The 17,547-nt window shown below is 36.5% G+C and overlaps 2 protein-coding genes and 1 non-coding gene across 3 annotated transcripts; 1 reads left to right on the top strand and 2 right to left on the bottom strand.

Moving 5' to 3' along the window:
- Positions 1–11,986: 11,986 nt before the first annotated feature.
- On the bottom strand, positions 11,987–13,289 carry LOC145073821 (ENTH domain-containing protein C794.11c-like). Its single transcript, XM_079020308.1, has 4 exons — positions 13,011–13,289; positions 12,802–12,924; positions 12,560–12,721; positions 11,987–12,435 (listed from the first exon to the last, which is right to left on the bottom strand). Exons 1-4 carry the CDS (start codon positions 13,148–13,150, stop codon positions 12,126–12,128), a joined length of 735 nt encoding a protein of 244 aa, XP_078876434.1. The 5' UTR covers positions 13,151–13,289; the 3' UTR covers positions 11,987–12,125.
- A 256-nt stretch (positions 13,290–13,545) lies between these two features.
- Positions 13,546–16,191, bottom strand: LOC145073820 (uncharacterized). Its single transcript, XM_079020307.1, has 10 exons — positions 15,956–16,191; positions 15,819–15,867; positions 15,507–15,613; positions 15,290–15,335; positions 15,020–15,154; positions 14,817–14,906; positions 14,612–14,731; positions 14,451–14,534; positions 14,077–14,141; positions 13,546–13,971 (listed from the first exon to the last, which is right to left on the bottom strand). The coding sequence occupies exons 1-10, from the start codon at positions 16,174–16,176 to the stop codon at positions 13,791–13,793; spliced, it is 1,098 nt and encodes a 365-aa protein (XP_078876433.1). The 5' UTR covers positions 16,177–16,191; the 3' UTR covers positions 13,546–13,790.
- Positions 16,192–16,213: 22 nt separating this feature from the next.
- TRNAK-CUU (transfer RNA lysine (anticodon CUU)) lies at positions 16,214–16,286 on the top strand. The gene has a single exon. It is a non-coding gene; the product is annotated as a tRNA-Lys (tRNA).
- The last annotated feature ends 1,261 nt before the right edge of the window (positions 16,287–17,547 follow it).

Here is a 17,547-nt window from a genome sequence, read left to right as displayed (position 1 = left end):
AGGATTATGATTGTGAGATCCTGTACCACCCAGGCAAGGCGAATGTGGTAGCCGATGCATTGAGCCGTAGGGCGGAGAGCACTCCATTGCGAGATGTATGTTTGAGACTAACTGTGATGACTCCAGTATTGGATGTTATTCGTGGGGCACATGCCGAAGTGGTGCGATCAGAAATGCAGAAGAAAGAGCGGGTCGTGGGGTTAATTTCAGAGTTCGTTAAGGATGGACGAGGGCTTATGACGTTTCAGGGTCGGATTTGGGTACCGTTCGTGGGCGGTACGCGTATTACTTTGATGGAAGAGGCTCATAGATCGAAATTCTCGATCCATCCCGGTGCTACGAAGATGTATTTGGATTTGAGGAAGGAGTATTGGTGGCCCTGTATGAAGAGGGACGTCGCATGGTTCGTTGAGAGGTGCTTGACCTGTCGTAGGGTTAAGACCGAGCACCAGAGACCGCATGGCAAGTTACAGCCATTGGAGATTCCCGAGTGGAAGTGGGAACAAATCACTATGGATTTCATCACCAAATTGCCGAGGACTGCCAGGGGAGTTGATGCAATTTGGGTGATTGTGGATAGGTTGACGAAGAGTGCACACTTCCTTGCCATCAGTGAGAGTTCTTCAGCGGAGAAGTTGGCGGAGATATATGTGAGAGAGGTGATATCTCGGCATGGGGTACCGATCTCGATTGTTTCAGACCGTGATGTGCGTTTCACTTCCAGGTTCTGGAAGAAATTTCATGAGGAGTTGGGTACTAAATTGCATTTTAGTACCGCATACCATCCCCAAACAGACGGTCAGAGCGAGCGGACGATTCAGACACTGGAGGACATGCTTCGAGCGTGTGTGTTAGACTTCGGGGGTAGCTGGGATGCATATTTACCCTTAGCAGAGTTTTCCTACAACAACAGCCATCATTCGAGCATTGGTATGCCACCGTTTGAGCTGTTGTATGGTAGGAGGTGTCGGACCCCCATTTGCTGGGGAGAGGTGGGTCAGAGAGTGATGGGCAGCACGGAGATCGTGCTCCAGACGTCAGAACAGATTCAGCAAGTTAGACAGAGGTTATTGATTGCCCAAAGCCGACAGAAGAGTTATGCAGACAGGCGCCGATCCGAGCTTGAATTTCAGGTCGACGACTTCGTTCTCCTGAAGGTCTCTCCCTGGAAAGGAGTGATTCGATTCAGGAAGAGGGGAAAGTTGGGACCCCGGTATATTGGGCCATTTCGTGTGATTGCAAGGATAGGCCGGGTAGCCTATCGGTTGGAGTTGCCAGCGGAGTTGGGTCAGATTCACGACACTTTTCATGTGTCGCAATTGAGGAAGTGCATAGCCGATGAGTCGGCAGTGGTTCCATTGGAGGATATTCAGGTGGATGCGAGCCTGAATTATGCCGAGAGACCGGTGGCCATCAGGGATCAGAAGATCAAGGTGCTGAGGAACAAGGAAGTACCTCTGGTGTTGGTTTAGTGGCAACACCGTAAGGGGTCGGAAATGACTTGGGAGCCGGAACGTGAGATGCGGGAGCAGCATCCGGAACTATTTTCAGAGTGAGACTTCGAGGGCGAAGTCTAATCCAAGTGGGGGAGAGTTGTAACAGCCCGGAATCTCAGGTATTGTTAAATTATGTTTTTGGGGTGAGTTAAGAGGGGACTCGGCGAGTTGGAGCCTAGACTCGTCGAGTAGGACCGCAGACTTGGTCGCGGGTCGCGACTGGACTCGACGAGTCCGGATATGGACTCGGCGAGTCTACGCTGTTTAGCGAAAATCCTAACCGTTCAGGTTTGGGTCGTATATAACGCATTATATGCCGTCATTGTTCGTCTTTTAGTCGATTGAGAAGAACCCTAAGCGGCTGTGGGCATCTAGAGCAAAATTGAAGACCATTGGTGACTTGAAGAAGTTGTGGTGCAAGGGGAGAAGAGTTTGGCTAAAGGAACTGCAAGGGATTCGGGTTCTGAGGTTTGGGGGCACAGAGGGTGCGTTATCCAGGTAACATTTCGGATCATTTCTGTTATTTTGATGTGTGCATGGATCTAGGGTTTATGGAACCCATTTGATGATTAGATGGATTATTACCTTGTTACCCAATCGAATATGACCTTGTATTAGGACCTTTAGAGGCCCAGAAGGTCCCATGCTTGTGTATTCAGGACAAAACTTATCTCAGGAAGCGGTTTGATCGACTGCATGGCATGGACTCGCCGAGTCCGATGAATAGACTCGGCGAGTAGATTGGAGATTGACTGGACCTCGTCGAGCTGTTCTTCAGACTCGACGAGTGGAGTCGGGGTGGCCCCGCGATTCTTCCACAAGGATCTCGTCGAGCCAAGAGGGATACTCGACGAGTAGAAAGGGAAGATCAAGGGAAGTTGGGGAGGACGTCTAGACTCGCCGAGTCGCCATGGCACTCGCCGAGTCCGGTCGAGTTGACCGTTGACCGTTGACCGTTGACCGTTGACCAGAGTTGACCTAAGTCTGACTTCTTAGGGATAGTCACACTTAGAAGATATAAGTGTTAATGAGGGATATGTGATGTTATAGGGAGGTTGTAGCTCGTCGGATTGTGCACGAGTGATTCAGGATTTGCTAGCTTTCAGCATTCGCGAGGTGAGTCTTCTCACTATACTGTACCCGGAAGGGTTTGACTGTATGACCGGAAGGTCAGCTATGATATGTGATATGTATGCTATATGTGGTAAGCTGCTTGTTATATGTGCTATGTATGTTATGGGCCGGAAGGCGATTATATTATGGGCCGGAAGGCAATATGTTATGGGCCGGAAGGCAATATATTGTGTGATGGACCGGAAGGTCGGCGTGGGTAGGACCGGAAGGTTTACCCAGCAGGGACGGAAGTCCCCTGAGACACATGGATCGGAAGGTCAGGGCCTGGAAAGGTGTATGTGCGTAAGTTGTATATTGGGGAACTCACTAAGCATTTATGCTTACAGTTGTTGTGCATGTATTTCAGGTACTAGCGAGGACCGTGGGAAGGCGCCGGCGTGATCGATACACACTGAAGAATGCTTTTATGATCTTGGGATTTTGACTATTTGTATTTGACAAAATACTTAAACTATTTATGCCTTGTTTTGAATGGAAATAAATATATTTTTAAAATGAAAAAAAAAAATTTGTTTGAAAATTTGCGTTGTTACACTTTTAGTAAATCATGACGAATATCTTTGTTACTCTTATGGTGGACTTTGATCAACACATAACTTTGTGTACTCGATCTCCTAGTCCTTCACTTGACTCTTTGTCAATGAATTAGTCTAATTTCCAAATACGAAATTTCTCATTCATCGTGCATCCACGTTGCATGATTCCAAGTTTCTCTCCAATTAAAACTTGGGCGATGAGAAATGTTCCCTATCTGGTAGATTCTTGACATTTCCACTATTAACATAATTAAGAATCTTATCCATTCGTTGTAGAAATATGCAAACACCAATTTTCATAACGATTTCATTGCAAGGAAATAAACAAATAAATCAGTCAAACGAAAATTTATTTTATTTATAAAAGCAGTGGAAAAACATTTGTCCTTGCAAAATCCATTGAAAACTATGTATTTCAAAAGGAAAATTTCTAACAACTCTATCATAACTATCTAAGCTCAAAATCTAATCTTCAAGTCCATGTGATCAAGATCCATTCCTTGTGATTAGATTCATCTTGCTCTTTCACCAAACTTCCTTTCTTTTCACCGATCCTGCAAAACATTCAAATGCAATCTTATCACATTATGTATTAAGAATCAATGAATAGGAACTTAACGGAGTTAGATAGTGGATTTTACCTGAAGCGCAGCCATACACCTTGACTCTCCCATCTTCTGGACTCTTCAGGCTCTTTGGGCAGACTTGTATCCAACGCCCTTTCTTTTGGCAACAAACGCAGGTCGGTTCTCCTAGAACGTCCTCGGAAGCATGGTCGGTTGACTTTCCCAACAAATACGCTCCATTGCTTTGCCAAATCATTTCTGATTCAGCAGCAATGAGCATGTAAGTTAGGTCAATGAGGTTGTCGTCATGATCCATCATATAATACTTTCTTTTGAACTCATTATATGATTTAGGAAGTGACTGCAAAACCCAATTTACATCCAACTCATCTGGGAATGACACACCCAACATTATCAACCTATCAATGTGTGATTTCATTCCTAGAACGTGGGCACACACCGGCTTTCCTTCTTTATGTTTACTTGACAAAAGGGCTTGAGTGATCTTGAAATTTTCAAGCCTTTGAACTTGTGGGTTAGGGAGAATAATTGGAGGAGGAGGAGGAAGTGAAGCATGATCTCTTGTTCCTCGATCGAATCGTGGAATATCATCTTCATGTGGAATGCTTGTTCCACGGGATTTGAGAAGATCATAGTTGTCAAACTTTGACATCTACAAAACGGGAGAAAACGAATTCAAGTTAGTTGATTGATTGAGTCCTTAGTAAATCACCCAAATGAGATACTAAGGCTAGGACCCAACACAATATTCTACAACTCGGGAGAGGGATGCCGTAACCCTAATTGAAGAATATTTGAAGGTAAGTGAATGACGATTCACTAATTTCCACCACGAAAAACGAAAAAGAAATTTAAGTTTTAAATCTATGAAAACTCCTAGATCCTTTGAGATTTATTGAACTTTCAATGGCATGTTTAAATCTCGATATGCCCCTCTTGTTTGTGACTGGGATGTCGAGGATCACAAAGTGGGTGTGAATAACCATGAAAACTTACATGGTGCCCTCACATGTTACAGTCACCTATTCGATGTGCCGGTAAACCACACACGCTCCACCAAACTATGACAAACATTAAGTCACCCTTTGCTACCTTTGCTTAGAACCAATTAGTGTGCCGGTAAACCACACACGCTCCACTAACGTCTTCGCAAGGGCACAAAGTGTAATTTCATGGAATTGCATCAATTCACTTTTGCCTAAGTAACTAAGATTGGGAATTTTATGAAAACATTTAGTTACTTTATTATACTTATAATGGAAGGTTTCGTCCTATCCTACCCGTTCGGCTAACGACCCTCCACCAGTCAAGAGTGCGGTGGGTAAGAGTGGATACCCATTCAATCGCCATTTTATAGGCAATTTCCTTAAACACCCCTTATAGACTAGCTTCGTGAATGAGTCCTACTAACGGTAAGACTGACTTTTACTCATGCATATATATAATGTTAGACTTTTAATGTTATATATAGTATAGGGTGTATTTTATACTTTCAAAATACTAGGTGGTCTAATTTAACAATTATACTTTTAATTCAATTAAATTGTAAACCTAAACTTTTATGGATTTATTAAACTTCTTTTAATTATACACCTTAATTAATTAAGAAAACCATAAGGGTGTGATTTGAACTTTTTCAAAACTATACTAGAGTTTTAGAATTTAACATTCCTAATTAAACTTTTAATCAACTTTTAAATTCCAAAACTTGAGGGCAAGTTTTGAAACATTTCAACACATTAGGGTTTAGAATTTAAATATACATCAAAATTAAACCATTTAATCAAAATTTAAATTCCAAAAATTGAGGGCAAGTTTTGAAACCTTTTTCAAAACATTAGGGTTTCAACTATTTAAATTTCAAAACAACAAAACTTTTGGGTTCAAATTTAAACTATAAAACCTAAAGGGGAAAAATATGAAACATTTCATAACAACAAGGATCAAATAAAAAATAATTCAAATTAACATTTAACCATATAATTATCCATATTTGATTTATTTAATGATTTCTTGCAAAACAATTTATCAATTTATTCAAAATAATTAATCAATTATCACATAAGGAAACAATTATCTTATTAATTGATAAATATCTTCAATTTGATCAAAATTATAGTCAAATATATCATATAATCAGATTAATATTGATCTAACATGATAAGGTAACTATCCATAAGCAAAAACAGCAAGAAATCCCGAATATACCTCTGTCTGACGCACCGACTTGCCGAGTCACCCTCTGGAACTCACCGAGTAGGGCTGACTCGCCGAGTCCAAGAGTGACTCGCCGAGTCAGGTCGAACAATGAGGCCAAAACACGTTTTTCAGTTACATCAAGCATCAATACAATAGAAACCAATCAAGGCTCTGATACTACTGATGGGTTTTGGTCATAAGACATCTTATGTGCTCATACAAACCCTAATGCTTGGATCTAGGTTTCTCTATTGTACATGCTTTGAATCCAAGACTATAAACCCTAATTCTAGCATATGGAAATCAATATTAACATATAATTAGGTTTAAGATATTACCTTGATTGTTATATAGCAATAACAATCCAATTCCTCCTTGAATTGACTTTGGAAGGCTTAGAGTCACAAGTGTCACTCCTCTAATGGCTTACAAACACCAAGGGCAAATGGAGAAGGTATAAAGAGAGAGGAGAGAGATAGGAATTCGTCCTTAGGACTTCTTGGGAAGGCTTGGACGAATTCATGAGCCTTAGGGGGTTTATATAGGTGTAAAGATTAGGGTTTTAGTCCTTATCCTTATTTAGTTGCTTGCCCACCAAGCAACCATAAGATAAGTCTTAGAAACCCTTATCCTATTCGAATTCTAAGGCATTATCTCCTTAAATTCGTTCACCCTATATTTAAGATAATCCTTACCTTATTTTGTAGCTATCACATAATTACAATTCAGCCCCTCTAGTTTAATTAATTACACTTGATCACAAAATTAATTCTTAATTAATTATTGACCAATATTAATTAAACAAATATGATTTCTCCTTTAATATATTATTCTTATAACATATTAATAAATCATAATAACCTCTCTCTCTCTCTATTTATTTCTCCAATCAAGTTGCTTTGGTGAAGGCAACCCAAAAGGACCATGCACCATCTGGTCAAGTACATACCAAAATAGTTATGGACTTAGACACTAATCCAACATAACCAACCATCAACTTTCAGGGAAAATATAGGATTTTCCCAGGATAACTCGGCTCCTCATAAACAGATTGTTTTTACATGTAACTAACAAGCTTGCATTATTGATTTCCATGATTCCTTAGTTTATACATCTGAGTCATATATGAAGAATACATGATAGACTGTGGAATGTGTGGTTTCTGCATTGTTCCCTGTTCCTTGTTTGGTTGTGGGTTTTAGGGCAAATCCACATAATTAACTGTCTATCTGGCATTGGCTTATACATAACTAGTATGAACCAAGAAATCATGGAATGAATGGGTTTTTCAAACACACTTTTCATAAGAAAATATAGGATTTTCTTGAGGAACACTTTTCAAAAGGATTAAAGAAACATTTCTCCACCAAAACTAAATGCTTATGAACTCACCAGCTTTATGCTGATATTCTTTCAAAAACTGCTTGTATTCCTAAGGAATTAGTAGACAGGTACTTCCAGGACTTTTGGAGAAGTCGGCGCGCAGAGTCACACCTATCTACTTTACTTTTTGCTAAGAATCAAAACTCTGTACTAAGACAATGTAAACCTTCTTCCTATATGTATTCAATGTTTGGTTGTGTTTACTATGCTTGTTATAATACAACTGTTGTGATACTACACATGACGTCATCCACCCCTGGACGTTTTCGCCGTTCTGGTTTGGGGGTGTGACAAGAAAGCTATTGATTTGTTTTCCTCTTGCTTCTTAATTCATGTGGTTAGTTTGTTAAAAGCTTCCATATGAGGAATCTCGATGTGACCCTAATTAATATGACCCGAATGTTGATTGTTCCTGAAGCAGAAATGCTTAAGAGTACATCTAGAGTAAAAATTATTATTGGGCCTATTCCTAAGGTTTCCATGGATATTGACAGTGGTGACAATAGTGATCCAGAAAAGATTTCTCTTTCCATTGGAAATGGGTCGTCCAAGATCAAATTGCTTGATCGAATGGTAAAGAGAAAGACTAGTTCTGGGATCATTCCATGTGTTAACCCCAAAGAGTCCATTTATTTCTATTGCCGATTGAAAGGACATTGATTGTGAAGCTGCCGAAAACACCTAAAGGATTTCAGAGATAGTGAAGTCGATTTGAATGACTCGACTTCAGGTACATCCATTATCTAACTCCAGTGTTTTATAAGTTCCTATTCGTAGACTCTTAATACATGTTGTGATGATCACATTTTGATATTATTAAAGGAGCTAAGAGAAAGAAGGAAGTTTGAGCAAGGTGAGTTAAATCTGATCATGAGAAATGGACTTTGGAGACATGGTTTGAAGATCAGAATTTAGAGCTACTACTACAGAGTTGGGATAATTTAATAGATTGCTATTATTCTTAGGAGATGTCTAAAAACATGTTTTTTTTTTTAATTTTTTGCATGGTAAGGACAACTTTTGACTACGTGGCTGACTCATCCGTCTTTTCCGTTTTTTTTTTACCTCAATTTGCTTAGTCATCCGCTTTTGATCATATTTCTTTTCCCGTTTTGACAATTTTAGTCCCTAAATTAATAAATTCTCCTTTTTTTTTTTTTGTCGTTTTAGCCCCAAAATTTTACAAAACAACCAACAATTAGCAAAAAAAAAAAAAAACAAATCATCAATAATAAACTTGCATGTTATAGTTTCCCGACACACTAAACTGTTTCAAACCTACAACATAGTGCATAGATTTTTACTAGTTTACATTAATTCGATAACGTAAATGAGGGTATATTCATGAAATATCTAACGAAAAGTGCGGGTGTTACAGAAATAACGAAAATTCCTCGTCTGCAAGGTATATGGGCCATGTTAATTGATCTATCAAATGGACATCTAAGGACTATTTGAATGTAAGGTTTCGTCCAAAGGGATCATTCAGGCATAGAATGTTTCATAAGGACTATTTTATGGAAAAAAAAATAAAAACCAAATGATCATTTGTGAAATTAACATCATGATTAACTTTGCAAATAAATTATCAAAAAATTAGCTGGGAACAAATTAATATTACGATGCTTTCATATCTTATATAAGATGAAAAGAAAAGATGCCCAGAAAAAAATCATTTAGACAATGCAACAAAAAGTCTTATACGACAATGATTATAGGTATCGATTATCGAGGAAGTGTAAAATGAAACACATAAAGCAATGGTTATTATTAGATGCGGCAATCATGTCGTGCCGTGTAGGGTTCGTATCGTGTCGAAACATTAAACGGGTTGAAAGTGCTTGACCCTAACCCGACCCATTTAATTAACGTGTCGTGTCGTGTCAACCTATTTATTTTCGTGTCGAGTTCGTGTCGGGTTTCGGGTTAGGGCTATAGCTCGAAATATGTCGTGTCATGTGAGGTTAAAAGATTAAGCATGTTGAAAGAGTAGGAGTTAGGTAGGCAGAAAGGAAAAGCTAAAACTTTGGAGGCAGAATAGTTGAAGTCATAGCAAGTTCAGATGACAAAATTAAAAGAGTGAGAATTGGAGAGGCGGATGACAAAGGTCATGAGGATGCGAGAGTGGTGAAAGAGACTGGGTAGTTTGAGAGAGAATGAAAAATTGAAATGAAGTCTTGATCTAGATGGCTAAGTCATTTCAACATTACAAAACATTTTAATTCGAATGTTTTCTTTTACTTATGGTTTTGATTTTGTATCTCTCTAGTTTATTTAAATAATTCAAAATACTTGCATATAAATAAACGGGTCATTTTCGAGTCATATTCGAGTTGAAATTCTCAACCCTAACCTTACCCATTTAATTTTCGTGTCATGTCGTGTCAACCCGTTTATTTAAACGGGTTGAAATATCTTACCCAAACCCGTTTATTTTATGTCGGGTTCGTGCGCCGTGTCAATTTTTGCCACCTCTAATTATTATTGATAGATTTAATAAATAAAAAAATTCGGATAGGAGATATCTAAAATATCCGAAAATGTCTAAAATCAATATTAAAATCCGAATAAAAAAATCTAGATAATTTTGAATCAAATTTCGGAACAGATACCATATACTTTTGAACACCCTAATCCTCACATCAATCAAGAATAAATAGTTCTATCAGTCATCCACTTCGAAAAATCAAAGTCTTAAAATGAAAAGTCGACAAATTATATAATTTAAAATCGCATATCAACTAATTTCTTGCTCAGTAACTCTATAAGAGCTAGATTTTTTTACTATAACCATATATGATAATAGTAGCAGGATCAGTATTCATGGAATATATTTGTGGGTTTGGTTGTTCCTTTATGTTTGTTTGCATATTTTATCAATTTCTTTTATTTTAATCTCATTTTACAATCTATATCATATTGTGTTGGTAATTTTAGTGTTATCAACATACTTTAGTATAATTATTATTATTGTCGAAACAAACCGAGTTCAATTTACTATCTGAGATTGGAGGTGCGGGGGTGCATCCAGAATGTTAAATTTGAAGTCGGAGATACGGGGGTCTGAAGGTAGCTCCCCTAAGTCCAGGGTTCTAAGGGGAAACGCTCCAAAACCTAAACAAATTTATATATCAGGAATGACTCCGGACATGTATTTTCCCAACAAAAACCTACTGATAACATTATGGTGATGTAGACATCGGTTATATACACTATCTTTTTTGGCGCCAATTTTGGCTGCAACTGATTTTAACCACTTTTCTTCATTATATAAATGAAATATAAATGTTCTAGGGAAAGGGTTGATAATTCAGATATACGAAATTGATAATTAACAATCTTTATGTCTCTTAAGAGCACATAACATCACAATGCATTATGTGTTTATGATTTTTTATTAGGCCTGTAATCCAAATCATATTTTTTGGATTATCCCACTTTTTATGTACACCAGGCTATAAAGGGCGAATTATTGATTGCGAAAAGTATAATAGCCACTATGCAAGAAATATCAAAGAATGATTGTTATTCCGAAATCCTTATATCCAACATATTGTTAATATGGGACGTTCGAGCAAGGAGCCAAGGAATTGAAAATCTAAAAATAAGTTATGTAGTTCAAGGCTATTTTGCAAAATGACAATAAGTGACTGCAATGAAAGCAAGAACAAGAAAATCTCAAAAGGAAAATAATTTATTAATGTCCACAATACCTATAAAAGCTTATAAGAACCCTATAATGTGTGCTTTTAAAATGTTTTAAAATGTTGTATCGTATAACTTTACAAAGGATACATTGTTGTGTACGGAGAAAAATCATTGTATACGGATCACTTCCAATATGTAGGGAGGCTAAATTTAGCAGGTTTGGTCAAAGTTCTAAAAATTAAATATGACATCAATTTCTGCTATTTAACTTCCTAAATAAACATGGAAAAACATGAAATTACGGAAAAAAAATATTTTGTCATAAAAATGAATAAAACAAAATAGGAAATTGAAAAACTAATATTAAGGAGGCCTGTTTTTGCCGAAGACCTTGGGCAAACTACATTCGGTTGTTTGTTGAGAGCCCTTGTGGGTCTCTAAACTTCTAACCGATTAAAAGTTATGCACATTTTAAGTTGCGCTTCATTCCGCCTTGTTTGTCATGCTCCCATTTCTCCATGAATGCTTCTAAAAGATCTTGAATATCCACATCAGTAAGATACCATGATTGTGACATGGATATAGGATTCGATGATGAAATGGTAATATTCCGGGTGATTTAATGAATTAAGTGTTGGATTTTGCTTTAAGATTTAATGAGATGATGGCATTTTTTTTATATATTGTTGTGTAGCCTTGTAACTTAGAAGATATGTCAACGTGTAGTTTGCTTAATTATTTATTATTTAATCTTTACAACTGCTCTCAACAGATCCAATCCTATATGTTGGAATTTGAAGGGAGATGGTGGATGCCTTTATCATGCTTCTTTGACATTCTAAAATCAAACATCTTAAACTCTTAACATCAACGTTTATGTGAATCTTGAAATTTCTCTTATATTGTTTCTTCACTTCTTAAACCTTCATACAAACATTAGAAGCACAAGGATAATGACTTTAAAACATGTATTTTAGTTTTTCGTGTGAAGTAATCGTATAAATATTAAAAAACAAAGATGTTCGTTTATTATTTACTATTCTATTGGTATTTTTACAAAGAGTATGCTAAATATGCAACTTTTTCTATCTATTAAACTATTTTTTATCCTCACTTCATCGATCCTTAATCCTTTTTTATTTTTATACATAAGTAGAAAGTAGAGAGGCTCTATCTTGATGTTCATCATCATCACCCACATCACGATTTCGATAGTTTAAATCCTTGTTTCCTTCATCTCCATCATTGTTGAAATTACATCTAAAATATATTTGTGATCTTGATTCTCCCAATCTTTTCTCGATACTTCTTTGAGTAAAACTACCAAAACCTTTGATCCCACTTGTAAGCTCGCGGGCTTTACTCCTCTCTTGTTTCAAAAAAGACCGATCTTCTTCAAGTAGTTTCAAAATCCTTCCTGATTTCTCTCTTACCCTTAATCCCCAATTGAATCTATAATTTTGTCCCATGATAATGTATTAGATCAAGCTCTATGAACTTAATAGACTAAGACGTCTTTAATATGTTTCCAACAAAAACGCAAATCCAATGGTTGAAAACTAATTAATTTGCATACCTTTTTTCATCAACATGTTGAAAAATACTCATCTCCTTAATAACCTCTTTATCACATTGAAATTCTTCTGAAACTCTCTCTGGACCATGAGTTAGCAAGTGCTCCAATAAAACAAGAGCCTTGTAAGACCCTCTCCAATTCTCTTTATCAAACTTCCACAACCTAAAACACGCATCAATATTTCCAAATTTTAAAGAAAAAAATCAATCATTTTAACTCAATAAAACCTATAAATTTAACACCTTTTATGGAGAACATCAACAATTCTCCAATATTCATCGACTTCAAAAGCCGCACGCGATATCAATCCCATGGTGCGCGTGTCCGATGGCCATGAATCTTCATCTGTTGCTTCTTCGGTCAATCTTCATGTTCAAACATAAAAAATTTCCACTCAAAATGAAAACCAAAAAAAAAAAATTGTTTGTTCATATAAACAAAACATGCTTACAGTTGTGCAGGTGTAACATCTGTTAGCACCAATCTTGCAGTTTTGATCTTCTCTTTCAAGAAAACAGAAGCTTGTTTTTTGAGTTCATGGAAAGAAGAAGAAGAAGAAGCCATATTCGTTTTTTCCGATTTCTTTTTCATGCTTGTTAGTCTTGTATTGTTTGCATAAATACCATTTTCTATATGGATTATAACTAATTATTTAGTTAATAAACAATTACTTGAGTTGAATATGACTAAATTAACAAGAACTTGTAACCACTCCATTATCACAAACCCAAAGTGGATTTGGGTCATCTAATGAGAACGACAAATATCAAGTTTAAACCAAAGAAACTACGAATTAATGTTAGGTTTTGAGGCATTCAACATTCAAAAAGCATACATGATGATGTTAGATTTTTGGCTATTTGTACTTGTCTTTTAGGTACAAGTGTATGTTTTTGGTCAATTTTTATGTTTCCTAAAATAAACTTTTTACAACTATAATATTTTCATATTGACACCGCGACATTTATCGGTTTGTTAATAAACAATTACATAAAAGAAAATTCATTATCTAGTAAAAAATGCATACTTTATGCACAAGTCATGCATATATGATATAACTCTTCCACCTCATTTTCAAAACTCTCCCACAACAACTACCATACAGTCATACGGGTCCCACAACCAACATGAGAGAGGTAAATTACAGTATCCCCAAAATGTGGAGACAGATGAATTTTGACATCCTTACTGTTAAGATAAACATCTTTTTCGGATCAAGATGTTCGGGTGCTTATATTTTCCATATACCAATTCTATACCCCAAAGACATAAGAATAAGCTCCCACAACATGTTAAGAATGCTCAATGGAGTGATCTTTGACCCCGGGATTTCAGACCAATTTACTGATATTTCACTTATGGGGATTTTGAAAGATTTACATAAGTACACCAATTCCACATCGAAGCACCATCTATATAAAAATTATAAACCAATGTTAATTTATAAAACCATGTTACAAAATGGAAAAATATTGCATTAAAAAATAACATAAATAGTAATGGCCTTTTTTTGTTACCTTTTTAAACGGATATTGGTGAAAAGCTTCCTTGCGGCAGCTCTAGTGAACATCTTAAAGCCACACTGCCATATATTGAAAGGTTCATATCATAAATAGTTGTTGATTGAGTCATATGTGACTGAGTGAAGGTCCTTCTGACTGAGTAGAGGTCTGAGTCAAAGTAGTCAGAGTCTGACTGAGTCAAAGTAGTCAGAGTCTGACTGAGTCAGCATGGGTTATGTCTAAGACCAAATCAGAGGCTTCTGGTTGTGGTATCAAACTGTCTGAATCACAGTCAGAGTCAGACCACATTCTGACTGACCCAGTAAGAGGCATATCAAACAGACCCTTAGTTAACCTATTAATTGGAAATTATGAATTAGAAAAATCACCTGTGTATCACGAACTCCGGGACCCGCAGCTAAGAGGACCACAAGATGAAAACCTTTCATCAAAAAGTTACGATACCACTTCCTCTATAACATAAAGTGATTTAATTAGTGAAAAAGAAAGATAAATAATCAAATTAAAAGAATAATGAAGAAGTAGTAACTGTGGCTAAAGCTTTTTTCTCTAGATGAGCACGTGAACCAAATGCCACAATTGGGATATCTCCAATTCCTTCACTTAAACCATTAGCTTCCACACCTTTCATTTTTGCAACTGCAAGAATCTAAATGGAAAATCTTTAATGTGTTGTTGTTTTTTATGTTTATGGTTGTTTCTTTTTTACTTAGTAGAGAAAGAATGACACCAACCTGTGTTTCAAGCTTTTCTAAGTCATCAACTTTGGTTGCTCCATCAGCATCCAGCATGAGAAGTAGTTGTCCCCTTGAATGTAGCATTCCCTGTTTTTACAATGCTTTCGCATAAGCCAAGAGGTTAGATCAGTTTATAAGGATATGACTTATGAGCCATGATGGATAAAGAGGTCTTTAATGTGATGAGAAATCTGACTCACTTTTCTTATAGCTTCTCCTTTGCCCTGATTCTTTCTTTGGAGAATAACTCTTACATTGTCTACTTTATATTTCCTCACAAAATCAAATGCCACTTTCTTTGTTCCATCTTTACTTCCATCATCAACAACTATTACCTGTTCAAGATATCCATTCAATTCAAAATACCAAATGCTGACTTCAGTTCAGAGTGAAATTCACACAAAATGATGCATGGAAGTTGAGAACTTTATTGAATGTGTAAGTTAATCACCAGAAGAGTTAGAAAATACCTCATATGAAAATGACTGATCCTTTCTTGAACGTTGCTGAAGATAACTACACATGAAAGATGCAAGACTATAATCAGTTCCATATTCACAAGTCACAACCACTTAGCTAGATTGCAATGTATGTCTTTTACTATCAGCTATGATCTCAATGGTTATACGTGTAATCAGAGATGAAGAATCATGCTACAAATGTCAAAATTGATTTGAATTTACTCACTTCATAGTCTCATCAAGAGCTGCAGGTAATCTATGTTCTTCATTAAAGGCAGGAATGATTAACGAAATATACTTTTCTGCAGGATCGTTAATATAAGGGCATCGCACCTGCAACAAATGGTCGTAACAGTGTTGGTACACACTACCTACTTCTGAAAATCACATACTATGGTGAATTGTTAATTGACTCTTCGCAACAATATCAACTGGATAAGCTGTATCACGACATTTAATTTCTGAGAAGATGGAGAGTGTGCGTATAATGATAAGAGATAAGATGATGATACAAGATGAAAGATGGAACAGAAGATACCGGTTTGAGAGAATTTGGATCTTCAAAGATCGGGTGAGCTTCGAGATGACTGTAGTAAGAAAATTAAACATCAGAAGGCTATAGACACATAACATACTTGAATATCATGGTAAAGTTAGGGTTACAGAAGAACATACGCATGGTTGAATCGTCTTTTGAAGGTTTCAACAACAATTGCTAGAACTAAACCTACTCCAATAACGAAGGCAACGATGACCGACAATTCAAGGAACATCGTCCATCTCCATCCCCATAGTTCCATATCTTCCTCCGGCTCCGATGCGTCACCACCAAATTGAAACATACCAAAAGAAGATTTTGCTTCAACCCCAAAACCCAACGAGCTGATCAAAGTCATCTAGTGAAGTAGCAATATCACAACAAAAGAAACATCAGCCCGTCTAGCTCAGTTGGTAGAGCGCAAGGCTCTTAACCTTGTGGTCGTGGGTTCGAGCCCCACGGTGGGCGATTTATTTTTATTCAAATCATTTCTTTTTCTCATTGCAAATTTCAGGTGCTGTTTTTTTAGGGATTTAAGTTTTTGGAACGGAAAGCAATAGAGTGGAACTTCACATTTAATTAACACAGATTTGGATGAGTAATGGACATTCTTCCCTATCCTTGATGTTATATATATATATATATATATATATATATATATATATATATATATATATATATATATATATATATATATATATCCCACATCATTCTTAGTAGGTATGTTATTCGGGTCGGAACCGGACCGAGCCGACCCGAATCTGAATAACCCGAAAACCGAATAAGGGTAATTGCATGAACCGAAAACCGGACCAATTAACCAATACGCGTTCGGTTTGAGTATTAATCTTTTCGGTTCGGTTATTACCCGAATAATATGTATGAGATGATTAAGGACTTAATATAATCGAAAAGAACCGAATAAATCGTATTAGTATTCTATAACCCGAATAATAGAATAACAATATACTTTTATACATCGACATAGAACATTCAAAGACTAACATTACAAAATAACACATTGAAATAATAGCATTTACATAGTATATTAACATGATGAGAATTAATTTCTTACTTGGGTTTATTGAGTTGGAGCCAAATTTTCCATTACTAGACAACGTAAGAATTCGTGAATCATTAGAGACAATAGGAAGATCGATTATTGAAAGTCTAAAACAAGAGGAATAATCGACAGAAGTGATTTTGACTTTGGAAATATTTGAAAAGATTGGTCGATTTTGAAACGACGAGAACAAGCGCATGTTTTTTTTCCTGTTGTGAACGACAAGGACAAACGTGTGGATCATGATTTCGGTTTCTGTCAATCAGAGAAGGGGGACGAGAAATGCTTATTCGGTTCGAATATTTAGAACCGAATAAGCTTTTATTTGGATAACCTTGACCGAATAATCCGTGTACTGAATAAGCATAATATAGATACCCAAAACTTGGATCAAATTGCTTATTCCCCAAAACTTGAATCAAATTGCTTATTCCGGTCTAATTCGGTTCGGTTCGGATTTTCGGACCAAATTCTCATCCCTAATCCTTAGGCAATGTATATAAGATCAAAGATCAACCCATCTTAACATCTATATAATGAGTTCTCAAGGATTAAGTTTGTCTGAGAATGATTTCATGGTATAAAACAAAACCAAACCGGTAGTAATTGGAAATCCAAAATCCAAATCCATCAGTTTGGATATTGGGTTTCGTTTGAGAAATTTGA

The sequence above is a fragment of the Lactuca serriola genome, chromosome 9 (assembly GCF_051521515.1).
Source record: "Lactuca serriola cultivar US96UC23 chromosome 9, Lser_US96UC23_V15, whole genome shotgun sequence".
Classification (NCBI taxonomy): Eukaryota; Viridiplantae; Streptophyta; class Magnoliopsida; order Asterales; family Asteraceae; genus Lactuca; species Lactuca serriola.
This window is presented reverse-complemented; position numbering and strand designations above follow the sequence as displayed.

Bases quoted from the DNA above. Each gene is read 5' to 3' on its own strand.
- LOC145073821 (XM_079020308.1), bottom strand. From the start codon at position 13,150: ATGAAAAAGAAATCGGAAAAAACGAATATGGCTTCTTCTTCTTCTTCT. The intron at 12,925-13,010 runs GTAAGCATGTTT...TTGAACATGAAG, and splicing joins GATGTTACACCTGCACAACT to ATTGACCGAAGAAGCAACAG. The intron at 12,722-12,801 runs GTGTTAAATTTA...TGCGTGTTTTAG, and splicing joins GTTGATGTTCTCCATAAAAG to GTTGTGGAAGTTTGATAAAG.
- LOC145073820 (XM_079020307.1), bottom strand. From the start codon at position 16,176: ATGACTTTGATCAGCTCGTTGGGTTTTGGGGTTGAAGCAAAATCTTCT. The intron at 14,732-14,816 runs GTTGGTGTCATT...TTTTCCATTTAG, and splicing joins TAGAAAAGCTTGAAACACAG to ATTCTTGCAGTTGCAAAAAT. The intron at 13,972-14,076 runs GTAACAAAAAAA...ATTTTTATATAG, and splicing joins ACCAATATCCGTTTAAAAAG to ATGGTGCTTCGATGTGGAAT.